The sequence below is a fragment of the Trachemys scripta genome, chromosome 1, assembly GCF_013100865.1.
Source record: "Trachemys scripta elegans isolate TJP31775 chromosome 1, CAS_Tse_1.0, whole genome shotgun sequence".
In the NCBI taxonomy this organism is placed as follows: Eukaryota; Metazoa; Chordata; order Testudines; family Emydidae; genus Trachemys; species Trachemys scripta.
Window position 1 is genome coordinate 56,913,573 of NC_048298.1, and position 21,331 is coordinate 56,934,903.

General features: G+C 38.1%; 1 protein-coding gene across 2 annotated transcripts in view; it reads right to left on the reverse strand.

The window, feature by feature from the left end:
* Positions 1 to 341: 341 nt before the first annotated feature.
* Positions 342 to 21,331, reverse strand: part of LRIG3 (leucine rich repeats and immunoglobulin like domains 3) — a 50,154-nt gene continuing 29,164 nt past the window's right edge. The window contains exons 10-19 of one of the 2 annotated variants that reach the window (XM_034770214.1): positions 20,844 to 20,915; positions 20,409 to 20,480; positions 17,415 to 17,578; positions 11,437 to 11,757; positions 10,500 to 10,781; positions 9,070 to 9,522; positions 8,691 to 8,843; positions 7,508 to 7,651; positions 7,135 to 7,425; positions 343 to 2,531 (exon numbers count right to left, since the gene is read on the reverse strand). In XM_034770214.1, the coding sequence (XP_034626105.1) occupies positions 2,281 to 2,531; positions 7,135 to 7,425; positions 7,508 to 7,651; positions 8,691 to 8,843; positions 9,070 to 9,522; positions 10,500 to 10,781; positions 11,437 to 11,757; positions 17,415 to 17,578; positions 20,409 to 20,480; positions 20,844 to 20,915 (2,203 nt within the window). In that variant the 3' untranslated portion in view covers positions 343 to 2,280. Of the gene's footprint in view, positions 2,532 to 7,134; positions 7,426 to 7,507; positions 7,652 to 8,690; positions 8,844 to 9,069; positions 9,523 to 10,499; positions 10,782 to 11,436; positions 11,758 to 17,414; positions 17,579 to 20,408; positions 20,481 to 20,843; positions 20,916 to 21,331 lie in introns of both variants that reach the window. The other variant, XM_034770223.1, reaches the window with a different exon arrangement.

Consider the following 21,331-nt stretch of genomic DNA (forward strand, 5'->3'; position numbering starts at 1 on the left):
CATGTGTCATTGCAAGAACGAAGACAAGGATTTTTATTCCCATGTTAGTGATATTTAAGTTACCAAGAGAAAAAAAAAGACACCACAAATACTGATACCTGTATTTTTAGGATACCATTTGAAGTAGCTTTACATCAGATGGGAAGCATTAAAATGTGGGCCTGGACCCGATAATGAGTTCTATGTTATTGCAGGATTGGGGAATTCATATAGTCTAACAGTTCAATTCATAAAAATATTTGAAGTAGTGGAGAAGGAAAGGAATATTGTCTTTTTCTCATTTTGTACATTAAAAAAAAAAAAAAAAAAAAGCATGCTTCCAAAGACTGTTTTTAGTCACAGCCTTTTAACTTGGATTTTTAAACATAACATTTTATTTTGTAATGAACAGCATTAAAAATGGTTTGGTTTTTTACTTTCTTTCTCTAGATATTTGGGAAATGATGTCTGGTTAGAGATCTAAGTTATGACACTTGGAGAAAAACTAGAGAAGCGAAAAAACTATTGACTTAGTGAGTGAATCTATTTTAAGATTTTAAGCATTATTGACTTAGAGATTTGTGCTTAACTCAGGAAAAATTAATATATTTAAAAATGCAGTTAATTATCATCAAATACCCATACCAATGTCTGTCACCACGTCGCCACATCTGGCTGCAATGAAGGCAAATTAACAATCAGATTCAGAAAATCTGGCAATATGATAAACTAAAGCATGCAAAATCCATTCTCTACATTCAGACCACCAGTGATTAAGGATGGATTAACTTCCTGTCTCTAATACTGGCGCCTAAATTAAAGGAGGGAAATTACTCTGCAACCTGCATACCAGGTTTCTGGCTACAAACAACAAAAAGCCCTGAACTCAGCTACTTTAGGCAGGGAAACCTTTTGCTCTAGACGTATCCTCTGAAAACGTCTATGATGTGCTGGTCTAACAGCTGCTTTCAATTTAGTTTAAAAGTAAGTTTGACAACTATATAAATTTGCACCTTCAAAGTGAGCAGATTTGAAAACCTAAGTCCTGTAATAGTAAAACTTGTGAAGGCACATTGTTTTAATACATTGCTGACAAGAGGATTCACAGCTTTTTAAAATACTGGACATCTGTATCGAGGAAAACAAAAGGGAGAATTCTCATTTAGTCTTAATTACCATCACATGGTAAGTGTCTTTCTTTGGCTTAGAGCGGCTAATAATATTGGGCTCCTCAATTTAAATTTAATCTAGCAAGAATTCAAACTTATAACAACTGCTCAACTTGAGTGAGGAATGAAGTACAGTTCACATTTATCTGTATGGAGAAGAGAGCAGTCAAAAAATGCAAGAGCAGCAGAAGGTTAACCTTATTACACTGGGTGTGGAAGTGATTGGGGGAGCAGCCGAGAAAACATAGGGGAAAAACACAGAATCTGACATGCACTGAATATCTGGGAAATATTTAATATTCAAACCATTTATTTAGAGGAGAATGATACTACCAGGTAAACGTCTAGGACAGATTGTTTTTGTTTTTTACTAAGTTGCTTGCTGTGTATGTGTGTCCACTCTGCATATCCACCACTAGAGGTGTACATTAAAGTTATTTGTACACTCACATGGCTAGACAGCTGACTAGACAGCCAGTCTTGTGTGTGTGTGGGACAATTTGGGGAAGCTGTATGACCAGAACTACTTCTAAGGGCAGCGGATATCTAATATGGTGAATCCATATGCTCTACATTTTAGACAAACTGATGAGATATGGGCCAGATATATTCACAACATACATTTTCAATTTCTATCAACATACCTCCACCTTGCATTCTTCATACTCTACTGTGTCTCAAGACCACAAGGCAGCATATTTTATTAAAAGTGATGTGCAAATAAGATGCATGGTACCTGCAAACAGCATGGAACGTCCATTCATAAAAAGGTACAGATATTGGTACAAGTTTAGGATGCTTTAGTACTCATTTCAATAAAATGAAGTCTGACAGGAAATATACATAGTATTATTTACATCATTAATTTACAGGAGATACCATTTGCATAAAACAAAGCTATAAAATAATTAGAAATATAGTACTTCTCTAAGGAATGTATTCCCTGTATAAATTTTTATAACACTTTGGCAATTATGTTTTATCTGTATAAAAATGTATCCATTCTTTCTGATTTCATAGCTCCATTAAAAACATGGATTCCCCCCGCCCCTTTTAAATAAAGCTCCACATTGAGGTAGTATGTCAAAAATATTTCTTTGGTTCCATCAATCAACGGTCATTCCAAAAGCAGCTATGTGTTCAGGTCATAAGACTGGAAAGTAGGAGTCCTAAAGTTTTCAAAGGCCTGTTTATAAGTACAAATGCTGTTTTCCTCATGAGAAACCGTCCTGTCCTTTCCATCTTCCTCTGCCTCTGAGTCAAAGTCCAATGAGGCTTGAGGATTATTATTATTATGGAAGGTTTTTGGTTGACAACTTGCTGGCAGCCTACAGCTCGAAAAAGAGTCCAGTTGAGGCCTCCATAGAGACTTTCCAAATGTTCCTGCAAGATAGAAATTTGTAAGGAAAGAAATGCTGGTGTTGATCGCTCTGTGTCTTACCAAGGGCTGTACTCGAGAATACAAGCCGAGGACAGACACAGCTCAAGTTCTCTGAAATGAGATTTGGCTTTATTTCTAAGCCTTACTATTATTCCCCACCCAAAAGAAAAAAAAAAAAAGCCCTCTATACTCATATGTACCCATTTAAAACTCTTAGCTGAGATGTTAAAAGTGTTTCCAAAGTAAATAACTTGGTTGATAGCCATTCAGAACAACCTACCCCCTTTAATTTCCTTGTTTATATTTTCATGAATTTCCTCATTCTCAAACATAAAATACAAACAAAAACCTGCAAACAAGTTACAAAGACATTCTAATGCATAACCAAGAACAATCTCTTCAACATGCTTTTTGGATTAGTGTACTCTGAAAAGGGACTCAAACATTCGCTCTGTTTAGCTAGGCTGATATTAAGATCTGTTTATAAAACTTTTTTTTTTTTTTTTTTTTTTTAAAAACAACACACCCTGCAGTCTGAATGCCAGACAGTGTTCTTTCTGGCTTGTGTCACACATCAGTAACAAAGATCCTGCTAGTGAAATTCTGCCTTCATTTATACCCCATTTGCGCTCAGCTGGCTAGCACAGGAGTAACCCAAGTAGAATTTGGCATTCAACTGCATCTTCATTAAACAATTTTGTTGGTGCACGAGCCAGAAAAAAATACATTTTCTCTTCTCCCTTTTCCATGTGGAGGCTCCACAGCTAACACCATTACACTGAAAGTCTTCACTTTTTTCACAGACAGAAAATATAATTAGATATGACTGACACATGGCATAGATCTGTTGATTAAGGTACCACACCTACACATATCACCCCCCAAAAAGTGGCTGGCACACATTGATTTTGAAACACTAGATGTTATTAATAATTTGATTCTAAAATGGTTTATTGTGCTAGAAGAGTCCTACTTCTCTGGCATTGTATCCATTGACAAAATTGACATAATCACAGGTTTAAAGGGAAACTGTATTTGGGGAAAAAATATAAATGACTTTATGGGGTTTCATATTTGCATCAATGTGCAGATCATGTTTGTTTAGCATAATACGAAAGATGTTCTTTATAGCATCAATCTGGCTTCTGAACAAAATCAAGCTATGACCTTTTGGTTCATGCATCAACAATGAAGCTAATGCCAACTGTCTTCAGTGGGGTTGAACAGACATGATTGGGCAGAATTTGAAGACAATGGTGCTGCAGAAGTGATTCTACAATTGGAAATTAGAAACAAATCACCACGCCTTCCACCTCCCCACGATCAACTGACTAGGGAACGAGTGGCTAGGCAGCATGTCTGCAGAAAAGGACCTAGGGGTTACAGTGGACGAGAAGCTGGATATGAATCAACAGTGTGCCCTTGTTGCCAAGAAGGCTAATGGCATTTTGGGCTGTATAAGTAGGAGCATTGCCAGCAGATCGAGGGACGTGATCATTCTCCTCTATTCAGCGTTGGGGAGGCCTCATTTGGAGTACTGTGTCCAGTTTTGGGCCCCACACTACAAGAAGGATGTGGAAAAATTGGAAAGAGTCCAGCGGAAGGCAACAAAAATGATTAGGGGGCTGGAGCACATGACTTATGAGGAGAGGCTGAGGGAACTGGGATTATTTAGTTGGCAGAAGAGAAGAATGTGGGGGATTTGATAGCTGCTTTCAACTACCTGAAAGGGGGTTCCAAAGAGGATGGATCTAGACTGTTCTCAGTGGTACCAGATGACAGAACAAGGAGTAATGGTCTCAAGTTGCAGTGGGGGAGGTTTAGGTTGGATATTAGGAAAAACTTTTTCACTAGGAGGGTGGTGAAGCACTGGAATGGGTTACCTAGGGAGATGGCGGAATCTCCTTCCGTAGAGGTTTTTAAGTTCAGGCTTGACAAATCCCTGGCTGGGATGATTTAGTTGGGGATTGGTCCTGCTTTGAGCAGGGGGTTGGACTAGATGACCTCCTGAGATCCCTAAACCCTTTGGAGCAGTGATTGTCTCACTGTAGGTTTGTACAGTGCCTAGCACAATGATGCTCTAGTCTGGCTGAAGCCTCTAGATATAAAGCTATAATATCACCAAGTACCAGCAGAAGGGAGGATATCAGCTACCCCCCAGCCCTGAGGTTGCATTGACTCCTAGGTAGCATTCTTTGCCATGAAATTGCTCCTCCTTTAAGGCAGACAGTGGCCAGCTGGTGAAGCCCTATTTGCACATTTCCCCCACAGCAGTAATGGTAGGGTGCCTCTGCCCAGGTCTCCTGGTAACAGCAAGGTTTTATAGTCTGTACCTGTGCTTCTGCCGGGGGCAAACTACAGCACCTTTACCCACAAAAAAGAAGGCTGGGTGGGTGGGAGGGGGAGATAAAGAGTCAAAGAACTTAGACAGGAACATTCTTCACTCCTTCCTGTGGGTTTCCCTACAGAAGGAGCAATCTGGGCCTTACGCATTCTATTGATTCATAAGCCAGGATATAACCCAGCCCCTTATCTCATAGCTGTGTTCGGCATTAAGATACCACAGTGGTGAAAGCAGTATAAACAGGAAATGTAGTGGGGTTCTAAGTTAAACCAATCTTGCAAAAGAAAACGTAGGACATGAACCCTTTAGTCCCCCTTTACAAGTTAAATGTGTGAGCCCTAAAGGAGTTAAACCTTAAAACCCTTTTGCGGTTCATTAGAGCAATGACCTCCATAGCACGCTTAAAGCTTGCAGTTTTGTTTTTATGTACTTAAATATGTTCTAAAATTTGTGGAAATATGCAAACGGTATTTGGATAAAAGATAAAACCAACCAATACAAAGGTTCATGAACAAAGAAGAAGAATTTGCACAAGTGAACAGATTGTTTTAGCTAGGCTGATAGTAAGATACTTTGTTAAAAAGCTACATGCTCAGTGGAATTGGTTGTTGATTCAAGACTTATCTTCTCTAGAAAGACCTACGGAATGGCACCAAAGCCACTAGAGAAGGAGTCAGAAATGTAACATTGCAGCAGGCAGAAGGGAAGGAGGAAAAGGAGAAGCTCCTAGTCACACTTGGCTTCAATAAGTTATGCTGTGTAGACCTTTAAAAAAAAATATGGCAGGTTTGAAGTGGGGTTGCAATCAGTTGCATTTTACTGAAGAAGGGTTTATCTTAAGTCATACCCAACAAACTCAGGTCTTCTGGGAGGCAACTGAAAGCTGCATGTAGTGTGCTTTTTAGGACCATCTTATATTACAGTCGTGAACTGTTCATGCATGATTGTGTTCTACTCCATGGGGGAGGGTTACCTCAGCTACCACAGGAACTAAAAACAGTGTGTGTGTGGGGGGGTGATTAAGGTGAGTGACTGAAACTTAGACTCCAGAGACATTCCACCCCCTGGGGTACTAGTTCATGCTGGGGTTTCCAGAGGGTAGGAAACAAAGGAAGAGCTTTTGATATAAAGGGAGGAGCATAAAATGACTTATGGCTTCTTTCTGACGCAGCAAATGGACAAAGGGAGGGCCTCATGGAAAGGATGGAAAGACATTGGCCTACTCGGGCCCCATAAGACTGGTGCATGATTCCTGGTATGCTAAGTGTGTGTCTAAATCTGTTTATTGTTGTGGGTTTTTTTTTTTTTTTTTTTTGGTAATGCTTTTATCTTAAGAAAAAGTGTGCTTGCTTAGAAAGAGCTGGGTGATAGCTTGTAACCTTTGGCAATACATTTTTCATAGCCATTGGAAAGAAGGCAAAGACACAGGCACTAGTCTTTAAGACGACTGGCTTGCTGGGAATATCATAGTGTAAGGCAGGGAGATGTGCAGTCTTAAAACTCCAGTCAGGAGGGAGAGACACGTGGGTCTTCACCCAAGAGAGGTGATAGCTGGGAGCAGAAAACCTTACGTGTGTGCCCTTGAGGGACCATGGAGGGGGAATAGAGGTGCAGTTACCCAGAAACTGTGATGCTACCAACTAAGCAATACATGCAGAAGTTATTCCCTGGTATAGTAGAAGATATTTTATAATGCACTGAATTTTTTTTTTTAAATCCATCAAAAAAAAAAATCAAGAAACTAAAGGCTTGCTCATAACTTCACAATAGTCACACTACTTTTTATTTCTCATTTGAGCCCCTCGAGTGTTGGTACACTGTCTATTCAAAGGCCTTGTCAGAGAACCTTGTCTGAATATGAAGTGCCCTGCATGCTCCTGGCACAACACAAATAATGGAGGAAAAGAGGTAATACTAAAGTTAGCTTTCACAAACTAAGGCCTTGCTTAGACAGGAAAGTTTCATTGGTTAAACTGCCAAAATTTTCAAACAGTATATATTTTATAAACTGTAGTATTCCACTGAACTCAGTGGCATTTGCATGTGCTCAGTATCTCTGAAAAAAAGTCAGGCTACTTATGTGACCAGCTTTTAGTTAGGTTTCTCACAATATGTAACAATCATATAAGCAATCACTGAGTACAGCCGTGAACTACTGTTCTGACAAAAGGATAAACATGTTTTCTAGTACATGCAAGTCATAAGGGACATGCATACAAATGATGTTTGCAGCTTTAAGAAATGTAGTAGCTGAAACATACCCATGAAAGTGCTACTAGTGGTAATACAGGATGATTCCTGATTTCTGTTCAAATCAAAGATGTCTGAGTTTAGACTCAAGCTTTTCACTCCAATTCCTTCATTTGGCGGGTAAGTAGAGTTAAGCAATTTGCTACTTGTAGCCTGCATTCCAATGCTGCCAACATACTGGTCAAAGGGATCTTCTGGTGAATGTGATAATGTTCCAAGTGAATACGGATAGCATTCCTTTTTCTTTAAGTAACTAGAGTCACATAGGTCCATGCACACTGTTCTTTGGTCAGGGCTGCAGCCTTAATAAAAAGGAGAAATCAGTATTACTAGGAATCTGCTATGGCAAAACTGAAACAGAACTAAAATATTTATTTGACTTACTTGTATGGTATGCTTCAAAAGCGTCAGAGCCATAAGCATTCCCTTTTAAATATACAGTCCCTGAAGTCCCCAGATAGTGGCATAAGAATGGATCTGTAACAACCTCCAGGTCTGTTTCACTGCCATTATCTAGATGACAAATGCCTTAAAAATAAAGACACAATGTATCAGCTAACAGACTCCTTTTTTCTAGGCTTCATCCTACACAGTTAGTTTTACTAGTGGAGTTTTGTTCTTCTGCAAATAAAGAAACTACAGCGATGAAACCTGCACTGGAATTTTCAGCACATGTTTCCTGGAGGGGCAGGAGTTTTCAAGAGTTCAGTTAAACAGCTTTATAAAGCTGCTACAGCCTAACCCTAACCCTCTCCAGAATGGCAATGTCAAGATTTCTCAGTATGTCACCACTCTGTTGGCCTGCTTATCTTCTAGGAGTATAAAATAAATACCAAGAGAGCCAGGATTTTATAATTAATTAATTAATAAATAAATAAATAATCATGCAATAAGTTCATTTGCAACAAAAGATTCTGCTCTGAATACTGAAGCCATGATCCAAATAATGGCTACAAGTCATCAAGTGTTACAGAGCAGATTACTGCTCTAAAACACAATGATCATTTTGAGGTCCTTTCACAAACTAAGGCCTTGCTTACAGGGGAAAGTTTCATTGGTTAAATCATATAGTAAAACAATATAATGCCCCCTAGGGGCCACTTATTCCTGTATAAAAGAGTGCTTTTGGGAAGTAGGGGGGTATAGCTTAAGTTATAATCCCAAGAGACATAACTAAAAACAAAAACAAAAGGGTACTCTTACACTGATAGAGTTCATGTGTAGACTTAATTTTTTTTGGTGTAAGTATGATCAGTTTAAATTCACACCTGAAGTGACACTGAAGAAGCTTCCCTATGTAGATAAGGCCATATGTCAAGTGGCTCAGTAAAACCAAGTTTCTGTTATCAGCACAAGCATTTCTCATTCCTGTATTGCATAGTAAAATCTCAGCTTCAAATATTATTTTAATGTGTTGAAGCAATCAGTAAGTCAGTCACAGGGCCTACATGGCAATCAACAAAGATGCTTCACTGGTGTCACTATAATTCATTACATTAGTTAGGAAGACAGTATCTGATTTCTAGTAATGAAAAACAGTGCCAAGTTGTATATTTAAAGTATTTACCATTACTATCTCTCTGCTGTAAAAAATATCCTCCCATTGAAGAAGTTATGAACTGATGATGACTTCCATTTTCTGATGACCCATCCTGCCTTTCAGCTAATGTTCCCTGGGATGACAGGTAACTTGGAATGTCAGCAGGCAAGTTTGTCTCATCTGTGATTTAAGGAGGAGGGGAGGAACACACATAAAACCATCAGTATATATTTTAGGTTTCTTTGAAATACTTTTAAACCAGCCAGCAACATGTTGAAGGCAACAAATGATTCATCGTTCTGAATTGGAGTCAAAACACACAAGCGTTTCTGGAAGAAAGTTACTGCAGAACAACCACAAACACATTTGATGACTCCTTTGCGCCGCCAAGCTTCAGTTTACACACCTGTATTTGTGATGCTGCAATCTTCATTTCTTCTCCTTGTGTGGTATATGATGACCACCCACACAAGGGAAGTGCCCACCACACAGCAAACCACTGCTATGATCACTACGCCGACTGTGGCCCATCCATCATTATCCAATGATGGAGCAATGTTTTGAGGCGAATCACAGGTGGGAGTGGGAATTACATTTAGACGAATGTTGCCTCTCTCTGTTCCAAGCGTATTAGACATTTCACAAGTGTATTTCCCAGCATCTTCAGTGTCTGTGTCCACAATAATCAGTAACTGGTTGCCTGCAGCGAAGAAGTGCCTTTCTGTTACCACCAATGGGCTGTCATCTTTAGTCCAGTTCAACCGAGGCGGAGGGCTACCACCAGCAATGCATTGCAAGACTGCAGTTTCACCTTTCGTTACTGTTCGGTCTAGCAAGGGCCGCAAAAATGACGGTGTTTCTGAAAAAAATAAATAAATTCTAAATTACCTGTACAAGAAAACATAGGTGGTTCCAACCCTCACATCGACCCAACCCACAGAAAAAAAACAAATGAGTTGGGGTAATATCAAATCACAGAATTTCTAACATTTGTGTTGTTCTAAACGTTAATCCTTAGAAAGATGGCATATTTTAGACAAATGACTACACAGTTATGCATCTGCTACATATACCTGCTCCTTGCAATCACCCCAAAATGTTTAAGACAAGATATCTAGGGTGTTGCCAAGCACCATTCAGAAGCAAATTTCTACACAAACGCTGAGGTAGCTAACAGTTTTGGGAAATGATTTAACTAAATTAAAAACATCATTAAGGCCTAATTATACTTATAGTTGTGAAGGGGAGACATATTCCAGGAGTCTGAGTTAAAAGATTGGCGTCAGCTAATGTGTTACTGGTAACAACTAGATGCTCACTAGCCCAACAAAAGAAAAAAAAACTAGGAAATAAGTTACATATAGCATAGTGTTCTCTAGAATATATTATTAGTAGAGATACCAACTCTGAATTAATAGAAAAAAGGAAAAAAGGTTTTGTTTTGTTTTTAAACTAAACTTTTCAGAAAAAATCCCAGCAACCTGCTCCTTTCTTTGTGTATACTAAATAATTTCTATTTTAAACTATGCATTTAAATGGAAAATGCAACTATTTATTAGTAACAATGATTGTGTATTAAAAATTATAAGTATGTATTTCTAACCAATAGCCACTGATTAATGAATGATGACTTCAGGAAATGCATTACCACTAATCTGAAAAGACATTTTTCAGCTAAATACGTGCCTCCAAAAGCACTCATTAGTAGTGAATTGATACATCTCCCTATTAAGCCCTAAAACACATTTTATTAAGTAACATCTAAAAGTATGGAAAAACTTGTCACACCACTTCAATAGAAAAGACTTGTATCATTACATGTTGACAGTTTCTCACCTAGTACTGTCAGTGTTGCATTAGCTGAAATGCTCCCAGCAGTGTTTTGAGCTGTACAGCTATAAACTCCAGTGTCCTCAATTTTTACATCAACAATAAAGAATACATCATCCTCGGGCATGACATGCATACGTCTCTTGCGTGCTGCAGGAAAGTCTGTGCCACCATCTTTCTGCCAAGCAATCTGCGGTACTGGATGACCAACTGCAGCACATTCTAATCGTGCCGTTGCCCCAGCACGAATGGTTAGGTCCATGGGCATCTTTGTAAATGAAGGCAGCACTAAAGCAAAGCAAAACAAAAAGTTTAACCAGATACATGTTAGAAGTAGGTTTGTTTCCAATTTTGGACCAATTATTTTTCCTCCTTTGCACTGTATTTTCTCAATTTCAGTACACCCAACTCCAATAAGTGTAAAACTTATACCAGTTTCAACAACAGCGATGTGCAAGGCTTTGCTGATAGGTTCTGGTGCATGGAGATGTTTAAAAAACCTTCACAAGACCTAAACTTATATCTGGACAGAAGATGGTCTTATGTTTAAATCAGGCGACATGGGTTTCATCCTCATTCAGGAAGCCTGTAGCAGAGTTGACCTCTGCCAAGTCACAGTCTGCTTACCTCAGTAGAGAAGATTGTTGTCCCCTGTAAAAGGCGGACAGTAGGACAGTAGTTCTTCCCTTCTCCTATCCTTTCCTTAGTCTATTTAGATTGCAAGCTCTTCAGGACAGGGATCGTTTCTTAACTGTGTTTGTACAGCACCTCACACAATAGTGACAGATTCTGGTTGGGCCCGTTAGTGCAACTTTAATAATAAACAGATTTTGGAAGCAGCATGCTTTCATGAGCTGAAATTAGGTTATAAAGCATTTATATTGTATTTTGCTTTACAATTATTTCCTCTTCAAATGCACAGGTTAAAAAAAAGGATGCTTACTGTTAACTGTAAGCTTGGCTTTGACAGAGTAGGATGAACCAAAGTGATTTGAAATAACACACTGGTATTTTCCTTCATTGCTGAATTCAACATTGCGTAGCCGAAGTATGGTAGTGTATTCCATCACTTCACCACCCTGTGCCCGGAGATGTGCATAATTCTCCATTTCAGCATCATGCAGTAATTCATTGTCCTTTTTCCATGCAAACGTCATAGGGGAGTCACTGCTGCTGGCTGCTGAACATATAAAATTCAAATTGGAGCCTTTGATTGCTGACTGGGTTTCTGGCTGGACAGTGATCTGTGGTTTAGGAAAATCATCTGTAAAGATGGGAAAGGGGAAAAAGTGTGACACTGAGGAAGAGAGGCAAATACCTGGGTCCACAGGACTCTAAAAGATTTTGTAAGCTTTGTTTTATAGGTTTGAGAGAAGAGTCAGACATGTAGTTATAAAGCAGAGATACAGTGGTTTAGTTTTAGATTTCATTTATCTCCAGGCATTTAAAGATGTCATATTTATGAGTTTACTGTGCTAAGCCATCTCTAGTGAAGAGAAAGCACATCTAAAGCAAACTATGTGCTATATATATATAAAGAGGAGAGAACTACAGTTTAACATCTGTAAAAGGTACTTTGACTGTCAGTCATGAAGCCAAGACTCTTTTTTTCCTATATCTTAAGGCTGCAATAAGTTTTTCTTCACTAAAACACGGTTCTTTCTGCCACCAGAGATTGTCAGGCACAGTCCAGGGTTCTCCCCCAACCTGCACACAGAAGTTGTGGTTCCAGTGATTTGTAGTCCTTTGCTCCAATTTTCAAATGCAGCAGTGCTGAAAATCTGCTAAGCATACTATACAAAGATCAAGTGTGGGTTTTTTTATGATGTGGGAGCCCCTAACAATTGTATTTTGTTGGATTCCATGTTTCTTGTCCTTCAATTATTTACAAGTAAAAATGTGTTCTACAGCCAATTCTTCAAATGCAACCTGGGATCTGAGAGTCCTGCTGGATTATTTCTTTCTTGTGCATCATACCTATAATAAGTTCCACAAGCCAAATTATGTCCTTGGTGACATCTATGTCACCACACTGCCATCAGTGGTTTTGCATCGGTATAATTTACTGAAACATACTACATGTTTATACTGATAATGTGAGAGGCGGAACAGGATCCATCAAGCTCATTCTCTTGTGGCCACGCTGTCTATGCTCTGCTAACAGACGTTAAAAGTATTAAAAACATTTGTTTGGTGGAGGGGAGGCACTAAAATAAGCATATGTGATTCAATATACATAAGGAACTGATCTGTTGAGTAGGATTCTGCCATTTTCACATAGCCCATTTTCAGAGTAGAACCACACTTTAAAATAAAATTGTGAAGGATATTTCTCATCATCTTGTTCAAGCCATTAACTTCAACATTTGACTTATAAGCAATGGAAAAACAGACAGCTATTAAGCGGATTGTATTTGGTTACAAAAATCACTATAGTAAGACTACTGTATAATTAAGCAGTTAATACAGGTCACTTAGGCACCTATTTTCAATTGCTAACAGTTTTCTCAAAAGTTAACTTTTGGCCTGAAATTATTCATGCTTTGTTTCATCTTGAAAGGCATAATTTTAGAAAGTGTGAAATACATCAATTTGGCCATTTTTGAGCTACACTATTATGGCCCACTCATCTCATGTGTCCATCCCATTAACAAATTTTAAATGTTTTTCCTCTGAGTTGTTTTCAAAATTCCAACTTGGCACTGAAGATTTAAATTTAATATACGAAGCATACATCATTCTGAAGTTAAAGAAAATAATTTGTTGTGTAAGAAGCATTTCTCCAGATCTCCAATCATTCTATTTGAAATATACAAAAGGAGAAGAAAGAAGCACACCTTGATAGAATACTAAACACTGCAGGAATGCACCTTCTCCCACTGAGATGTTAAATTAACAAATATGCTACGGAGCCAAACAAGGTGGCCTCTATTCAATTTGGAAGTTGTATTCAGGGAAAGGACTCTGCAACAATAACTCTTTCCTTTTAGTTTGTCACCAGAAATCCAAACAATTTTTAGAAAATAAACCACAGAACAGATAACAGAGCAGACACATAAATGCCATAAATTATGGGGGCCACAATGTGTTGCCTAAGGGCTGGATGTTGAGTGTAGGTCAATGGTACAAATGCATCTCCATTTCAACAGCCTCAATAACCAACTCCATTGGACAAGCACCACCAACATCACTGGCCTTGCCCTCTAAGTTAAGATTTCATCTGTGTGCTTTCACATGACAATGCAGGACAGCAACTTACTAAGAGATTTATTTCTTTGCCCTTGCTTCTTTTTCCTGGTCCAATAAAGGCCAATTTTATTAACCTTTTAGGCACAGTAAAAAAACAAACAAACAAACAAACACTTCTGTTTAGCCAGACTTTTATCTGACATGTGGAGAGGGGTCTCTTTATTCTTCTTATAAATAATGTCTTGTGCAGTTAATATATGTTATGTTAATTTTGTGTCTTTTTATGAACACATATCTAGATACATTGTGATTGCTGTATTTTAAAGATTTAACTGGCACACACCACTTCATTTATTTAAAGGATTGCATCTATTCCTGTTTCACAATTTACTTTTCTTGTTAAACTTATTCTAGTACTAATTTCCTTTTAGGTTTTCCCCTTTTAGTGGAAAGGGCTATTGTGCTTATTTTAAATGATTTGAAATCGATCACAGCTGGCATCAAGCTATAAACTACTGATAAAAATTACCTTTAGTTAAATGTAACCTGTCACTTAAATTAGCCTCTGTACTAGATGACAGGAGGCTAGCTAATGTAATGCTGATTATTAAAAAGGGCTCCAGAGGTGACTGTGGCAATTACCGGCCAGTAAGCCTAACTTCAGTACCAGAAAATTGGCTGAAAGGACAGTAAAGAATGGAATTATCAGAAACAGAAGAACAAGAGGAAGAATCAACATGGTTTCTGTAAAGGGAAATCATGCCTCACCAATCTGTTGGAATTCTTTGAGGGTATCAACAAACATGGACAAGGGTGATCCAATGTATATAATGTACTTGGACTTTCAGAAAACCTTTGACCAGGTCCTACACAAAAGGCTCTGAAGTGAAGTAAGGAGTCATGGGATAAAAAGGAAGGTCCTCTTATGGATCAATAACTGGTTAAAAGGTAGGAAACCAAGGACAGGAATAAATGCTCAGTTTTCAAAATAGAGAGTGGCAAATATCAGTGACCTGTACTGGGATGTGAGCTGTTCAATCCATTCATAAATGATCTGGAAACAGGGGGTGAACAGTGAGGTGGCAAAGTTTGCAGACGATACAAAATTATTCAAGAGAGTTAAGTCCACAGCTGAATGCAAAGAGTTACAAAGAGATCCCACTAAATTGGATGACTGGGCAACAAAATGGCAGATGAAATTTAACGTGATAAATGCAAAGTAATTCACACTGCAACACATAATCCCAACTATACATACAAAATGATAGGTTCAAAATTAGCTGTTACCACTCAAGAAAGGTCTTGGAGTCATCGTAAACAGTTGTCTAAAAACAATTTCTTAGTGTGCAGTGAAAGTCAAAAAAGCTAACAGAATGTTAGGAATAGGACAGATAATAAGACACAAAATATCATAATGCCACTATGTACATGTCTGGTATGCCCACACCTTGAATACTGCATGCAGTTTTGGTTGTGTATATATATATTATATATATATTAAATTAAATTAAATTAAATATTAAATTAATGGAGATATCCCATCTCCTAGAACTGGAAGGGACCTTGAAAGGTCATCGAGTCCAGCCCCCTGCCTTCACTAGCAGGACCAAGTACTGATTTTGCCCCAGATCCCCAAGCGGCCGCCTCAAGGATTGAACTCACAACCCTGGATTTAGCAGGCCAATGCTCAAACCACTGAGCTATCCCTCCCCACAAGGTACACAGCAGAGAAGGATAACCAAAATGATTAGGGCTATGGAACAGCTTCCATATGAAGACAGATTGAAGAGACTGGGACTGTTCAGTTTAGAGACAACTAAGGAGCAATCTAATAGAGGTCTCATCATGAATGGTGTGGAGAATGTGAAGAAGGAAGTGTTATTTACCCCTATAAATAACAAGAACCAGGGGTCAGCCAATGAAATAAAGAGTTTTCAAACATAAGGAAATATTTCTTCACACGACACACAGTCAACCTGTGGAACTCATTACCAGGGGATGATCTGAAGGCCAAAAGTAAAACTGGGTTCAAAAAAGAATTACGTAAGTTCATGGAGGGTAAGTCCATTAATGGCTATAAGCCAAGCTGGCCAGTGACGCAACCCTATGCTCTGGGTGTCCCTAAGACGCTGACTGCCAGAAACTGGGACTGGATGACAGGGGATGGATCACTCAGTAATTGCCCCTGTTCTACTCATTCCCTCTGGGGCACCTGGTATTGGCCACTGTTGGAAGACAGGATACTGGGCTAGATGGACCTTTGGTTTACCCATTATGCTCATTCTTATGTTATGTTCTTAATAGATAGTGCTATTTTCAGATGTCAAATTCCTCGCTGGTTTTCCAAAATGATTTCCTCATAAATAAGGTATATTCTTCATTAGCTGTCTATTAATTTGTTTACTTTCTGTTCTGTCCACATCAGCTTTAGAGGTTTATATATTAGCTACTCTAATTTAATACTGAAATATTAAAAACACTTGTATAAGATGGTAATGTTAATAGCTGCTGTTAAGACAGCAACAAGACCCTGCAAATTCTGTGCTCCTTTATACCTAGGCAATTCCACCAAGACTCGTGAGGTTGTATAGGTATAAGGATAGGATTAGTAAAAATTAAGCAATGTTGAATTTGTTGGGGTAACAAAATTATAGTGAAGAAAGATCAAATTTCCATTTTACCTCTTTAAATCCAGGACAGTAGAACGTTTTTTGTAAACTTTAATTTTTCCTCTATTAATGGAAATTGCAAGCAAAAATATATATGAATGTCAGATAAAGTACCAAATTTTTATCTTAAAACAGTCAAGAAATTAAGAATTAAGGTTCCCACTTTGTGCATTAGAATAGGGTCTTCCATTACATGATTAGACAACAAAGTGACAATATTTGACATGCAATATTTAGCATCAGTGAAAATGTTACATGTTAAGCTATTGTATAATTTACATACTGAAAGACTATTACGAAGTGATACTTTCAACCCAAAGTTGATAGGCAACAAATAAAACCTACGCTGAAGTATTTGCAGCACTACAAACCTGAAAATAAAACTGATTCTAATTAGTATTCACTGTTTAACCTGTGACAAATGCAAAAGGTAAAAACGTTACAGAAAAGTGACTTGGATTTTTATAAATGATTTTGATTTTATTAAAGTGAGGTGTTAGTAATGTAAACAAGAAATGTATATGCGGTCACAATGATTTTTAAAGTTGAAAATAGTGTTTTGAAGCCCACATAGAGAGGTCAAGGTTACCATGGGAACTATACTTCAATACTTAACTTCTGTGCAATTAAACTCAGATTTAATAAAGCACAAATGCAATTTGCATATATAATTAAATATATTGCATATATTAATAGACATGTCAGTTAAAGTACATCAAGCTGCACCACATTTTAAAATGGTGCTTACCTAAACAATATCCATATTTTAACTTTAACAGCACATAAATTTACCACCACAAACCACTGATCTTTCCTTTGTACACAACATGTAAATATGAAACACATGAAATTAAGTCAGAAAAATGTTATTCCCCATCTGGAATGAAACCACAAGCTCTGAGTACCTGCAGATCAAAGTTTGAGGAGCAGAGGACAAAGCATTAAAACAAAATATTAACCCCACTCAGTCCAACTAGAGAAAACAAAACATGCCAGATAAACCAGTGTAAAATAAATTCACTAAGCAAAACCTATGAAGGTGAGGAGAAACAGTTATACTCACCACACACAAACTCATCTGGGCTAACAGCAAAGATACGTCTGCCTTTTAGCAGCGGAGGATGGGCACAACTGGCATTCACAAAGTTCTGAAAGTTGTTTTCTGATACCCACTGTGGTAGCCATTTTAGCTGGCAGTCACACAAAAGACTTGATGTATTTAAATGCCTAAGGAAAACAAATTACATTCAATGTTTTCTGTATAAAATGCAGATCCACCCAAACAGTACAAGTCAATAGTATTTTTGTAAAACTTCATGTTTTAATGATTTATTATAAAAGAAACTAATGTCACCCAGTACTCACAGGACACCATTATTGGACTTCAGGTCTACAAAGCAGACATTTTCATTCTTATTCAATTCTTTGAAAAATCACATTTGTGACTCTTTACAGTTTCATGTCTCCATCTTGAGTCAGGACAAGGACAGTTACGTAAAGGGGCAGGGCAGTGATGTAAAGAGGGCACCTGAGAGGACACTCAGAAGAGAGGAGTTCCAAAAACGACATAATGCGAATACCCTCACAAAAGAAAAACTTTGGGGGGCGGGAGAATGTTCAGCCCAACTACAAGCTGTATCCCAACTGAGGTCTGTTGGGGTACAGCTATCTAAACAACTGTACCAGGACTGATGAAAGGAGCATGAGTAAGGTAACAGTGGTATTTATGTGAACAGTGGGTATACACCAATCCCTATGTTGTGATATGAACAGCAGAAATACTCATCCCCATGGCCTTAAGAACCCTGTTGCCAAGATGAAGACCAAAAGATCCACTTTGCAGTATCTTCTGATACTGCAAGTAAAATCTTGCCCCTGACTTCATTAGGCCTGGATTTTTACCTCAGATTCCTGGCTTTAAACCAAGTCTCCTGCCCTCTCTGCCTCAGACGTTGCTGGAGATCTTGTACTGAGAGTCTTAACGTTTGCTGGAGCTTGAACATCCAGTTTTGTAAGCAAGTGAACTGCAAATGCATCCAATTGCAGATAGTACATAACAAAATTTTGTTTAATTTAATCTCAGATTCAAGGTCAGAAACAGCACTAAAAACTCACAGCTTCACATCAGTTCAAATAGCTAGAACCCTAAATATTCAATTTATGTCATCTTTTCTCCACAGGATTGGCGCTAAAAGATAGATCTCAAAACAATTGGAGTGATGGAAATTACAGTTCATCTTGGAAAGGAACTAGGAAGATATTTGAAGGACCACAAATGCAGACATAGTCCTCCATTGATAGCACAGTACTACCAAATCTAGGAGAACAGCCACATTCAAAAGGAAGAAATGGGAAGAAACCAAACTAATAGTTTCAAAAGAACATTCTGTGAGTCCATATAGGACCAACTTAAATTTCCACTAAAAAATTGAACTCTTCCTACTTGGAAGAGTTAGTTTGAAACCTCTTACAAATCTGGACCAAAAATAATGAGGAATCAAACTTCTCCCCGAGGACTACTGATTAGCTCTATCTAGATCCAAATACTTATTATAAAAGCCTTAAAAATTATCTTGATGAAGGAAAGACAGTATTAATTTGTGTGTGTCCATGGCGATAAACATGTGTACTTGTAGTGAGTGAAACATTCCCATTTATTAGTATAGAAATTCTGTGATGACTACTTTCCAGAAGCAAAAAAGGAGGACATTACCAGCTCTGAACATTTCCTTTTCAATCAAGTTTTTCCACACAAGTGCTCTGTGCTCAAAACCTAGAAATGCCATATCATCAGGCAGAACTGGATCCAGAAGAAACAGGTATTTTTTAATAGAAAATTGAAGAGTGGTCTTGTTGCTATTCTTAGGATGGAAGAAAACCATGGCCGTCTTGACCACTTGATGCAGTGAACATCAGTCATACCCTCACCCTGCTAACCTTCTCTAGGGTCCTTTGAATGGGCGAAATTCCTGGGAATGCATATTATGAAGAGTTAATTTAGCAAATTTTGGGAAAGCACGTTCTATCATCTGCCCAGTTATTTACCAGCCATGAGGGAAACACACTTGAGAACTTTGGGGAGCGGGCAGGGGAGACATTAGAAAAATCTCTCGATAAACAGAGGGAATGTCCAAGTCCCTGAAGGACTCAGAACTTCCCTGAGCACGATGTCCTTAAGCATCTTACTTCCCTTGGTGGATGCTACTGTCTGAAGGTTGCTCTCTGCTTTCTCTCCGTGGCCTGAACACTGGGAAATGTCATCAGGTATGGGAAAGGAAGAAGAGGGCCAGCCTCTAAGCAGTTCTGAGTTTGACCCAGAATAGCAATCTTGAGCCACAGCAGAACACACATTTTTTCTCCAGCAAAGTTTCAGGTAGTTTCTCTTCACAGAAAGAGCAGCTTCTCTTTTTGACTTATTCAGCTTTGTCATGTTGCAAACTCTTATTTCCAGAAACTAGACTGGGAAGGGCTGAGACAAGAAAAGTTAGAGAAGGAATGAGACAGGAGCACCGGAGACAAGAAATTAGCTGTGCCTCAAGGAAAGAAAACAAAGGTCTTTTCCGTTTCAGCAAGAGTTAGCTGTAACAGCTGCTGCACTGCTCAACAGAAAAAGAGCTTTTACAGCATTCCCTCAGAAAGGGGGACTTTACCTTGCAATTGTTCGTATGTTGCCTCAGGACAGAGGGAGCCAATAATAAGGATCTGCAGATGGGTCTTTGGTAAAGAATTACGATATTGCATTTTACTGGTCCAGTAAGTGGTAGTTCAGTGATACCAGTACTCACTTTACAATACATTAATAAGTCTTTCTTATCTCATGCATTAGGGATCAACCAGTTTAAACTCAGGACTCTAGGTACCAAATGGAGTAGAAAATGAACACCTGCCGCCTGATGCTACCTAGCTTATATGCAGCAACTACAGAGAAAAATCTGTTGATGCACCATTTGTTACATGACTTCAGAATTGTTGCAATGAGAGGTTAACACTGAATCTATCAGTATCTTATATGGCTTACGTATTTTCTAATATGGAGATTTTAGGGGCAAGAACTTACAATTCTTCAAGTTTCTTCATTTGTGAAAATGCATTTCCTTGCACTGACATGATTGCATTGTTACTTAGATCTCTGGGGAAGGGAAAAAAAAAAAAAAATCAGGAAAAAATCCATTTTATTAACTCAAATAAGGTTAAAGTAAAGATTCAAGCTATACTTCGCTCCATTCTGTACTGATAATGTAGAGATCAGCTCAGTAACCAAAAGAACAAAGACCAGTTTCCATAGTATGCTGATGTTCACTTAAATATATAGCACTTTGAGCAGAACTCCTAGACAGAAAGTTCTTAAGAAGTATCACACTACTGATCAACAAGGTAAATCTGCTTCATTCAGACAGTCATGAGGTAACCTTGGTAGTCTTATATTTGTTTTGGTTAATCTTGATATTTGCTTTGGCCACTGTTGGGTTAAATATGAATTTCAGCTACTTACAGGTGTTCAAGTGCATCCAAACCAGAAAATGCTTTCTTTGTAATGGACCTAATCCTGTTTCCTTGGAGTATCCTGGAAATATAAATACTTAATGCAAAACAGATGCAGTAAAATGGGGGCATTTTTTGGAACTATGAAGAAAATCTTATACAATTGCTTTTTTAGGCAATTATTACTAAACTGTGACTAACGTTCTCCATTCTGCCTTTCTTGCTGCAACAAAATACCTCATCTCTAAAATATACCCATTTATTCTGCTTCAGTAACTATATAGATGATGGTATGATTTTCAAAGATGTTTAATGAGTACAGTTCAGTAACGTGGAATTTTGTTTTTTAAAATCTATAAATGTAAGCATCTTTTCATTCCATAGCTGTGTATTTGGAATGACATCTTTGCATTAGAGCAGAGCCATTGCCACTAGATGCTGGATTACTTTATCAAAGACTTCCCTTGGGCACTGTGCTTTTGTAATCTTTGAAAACAC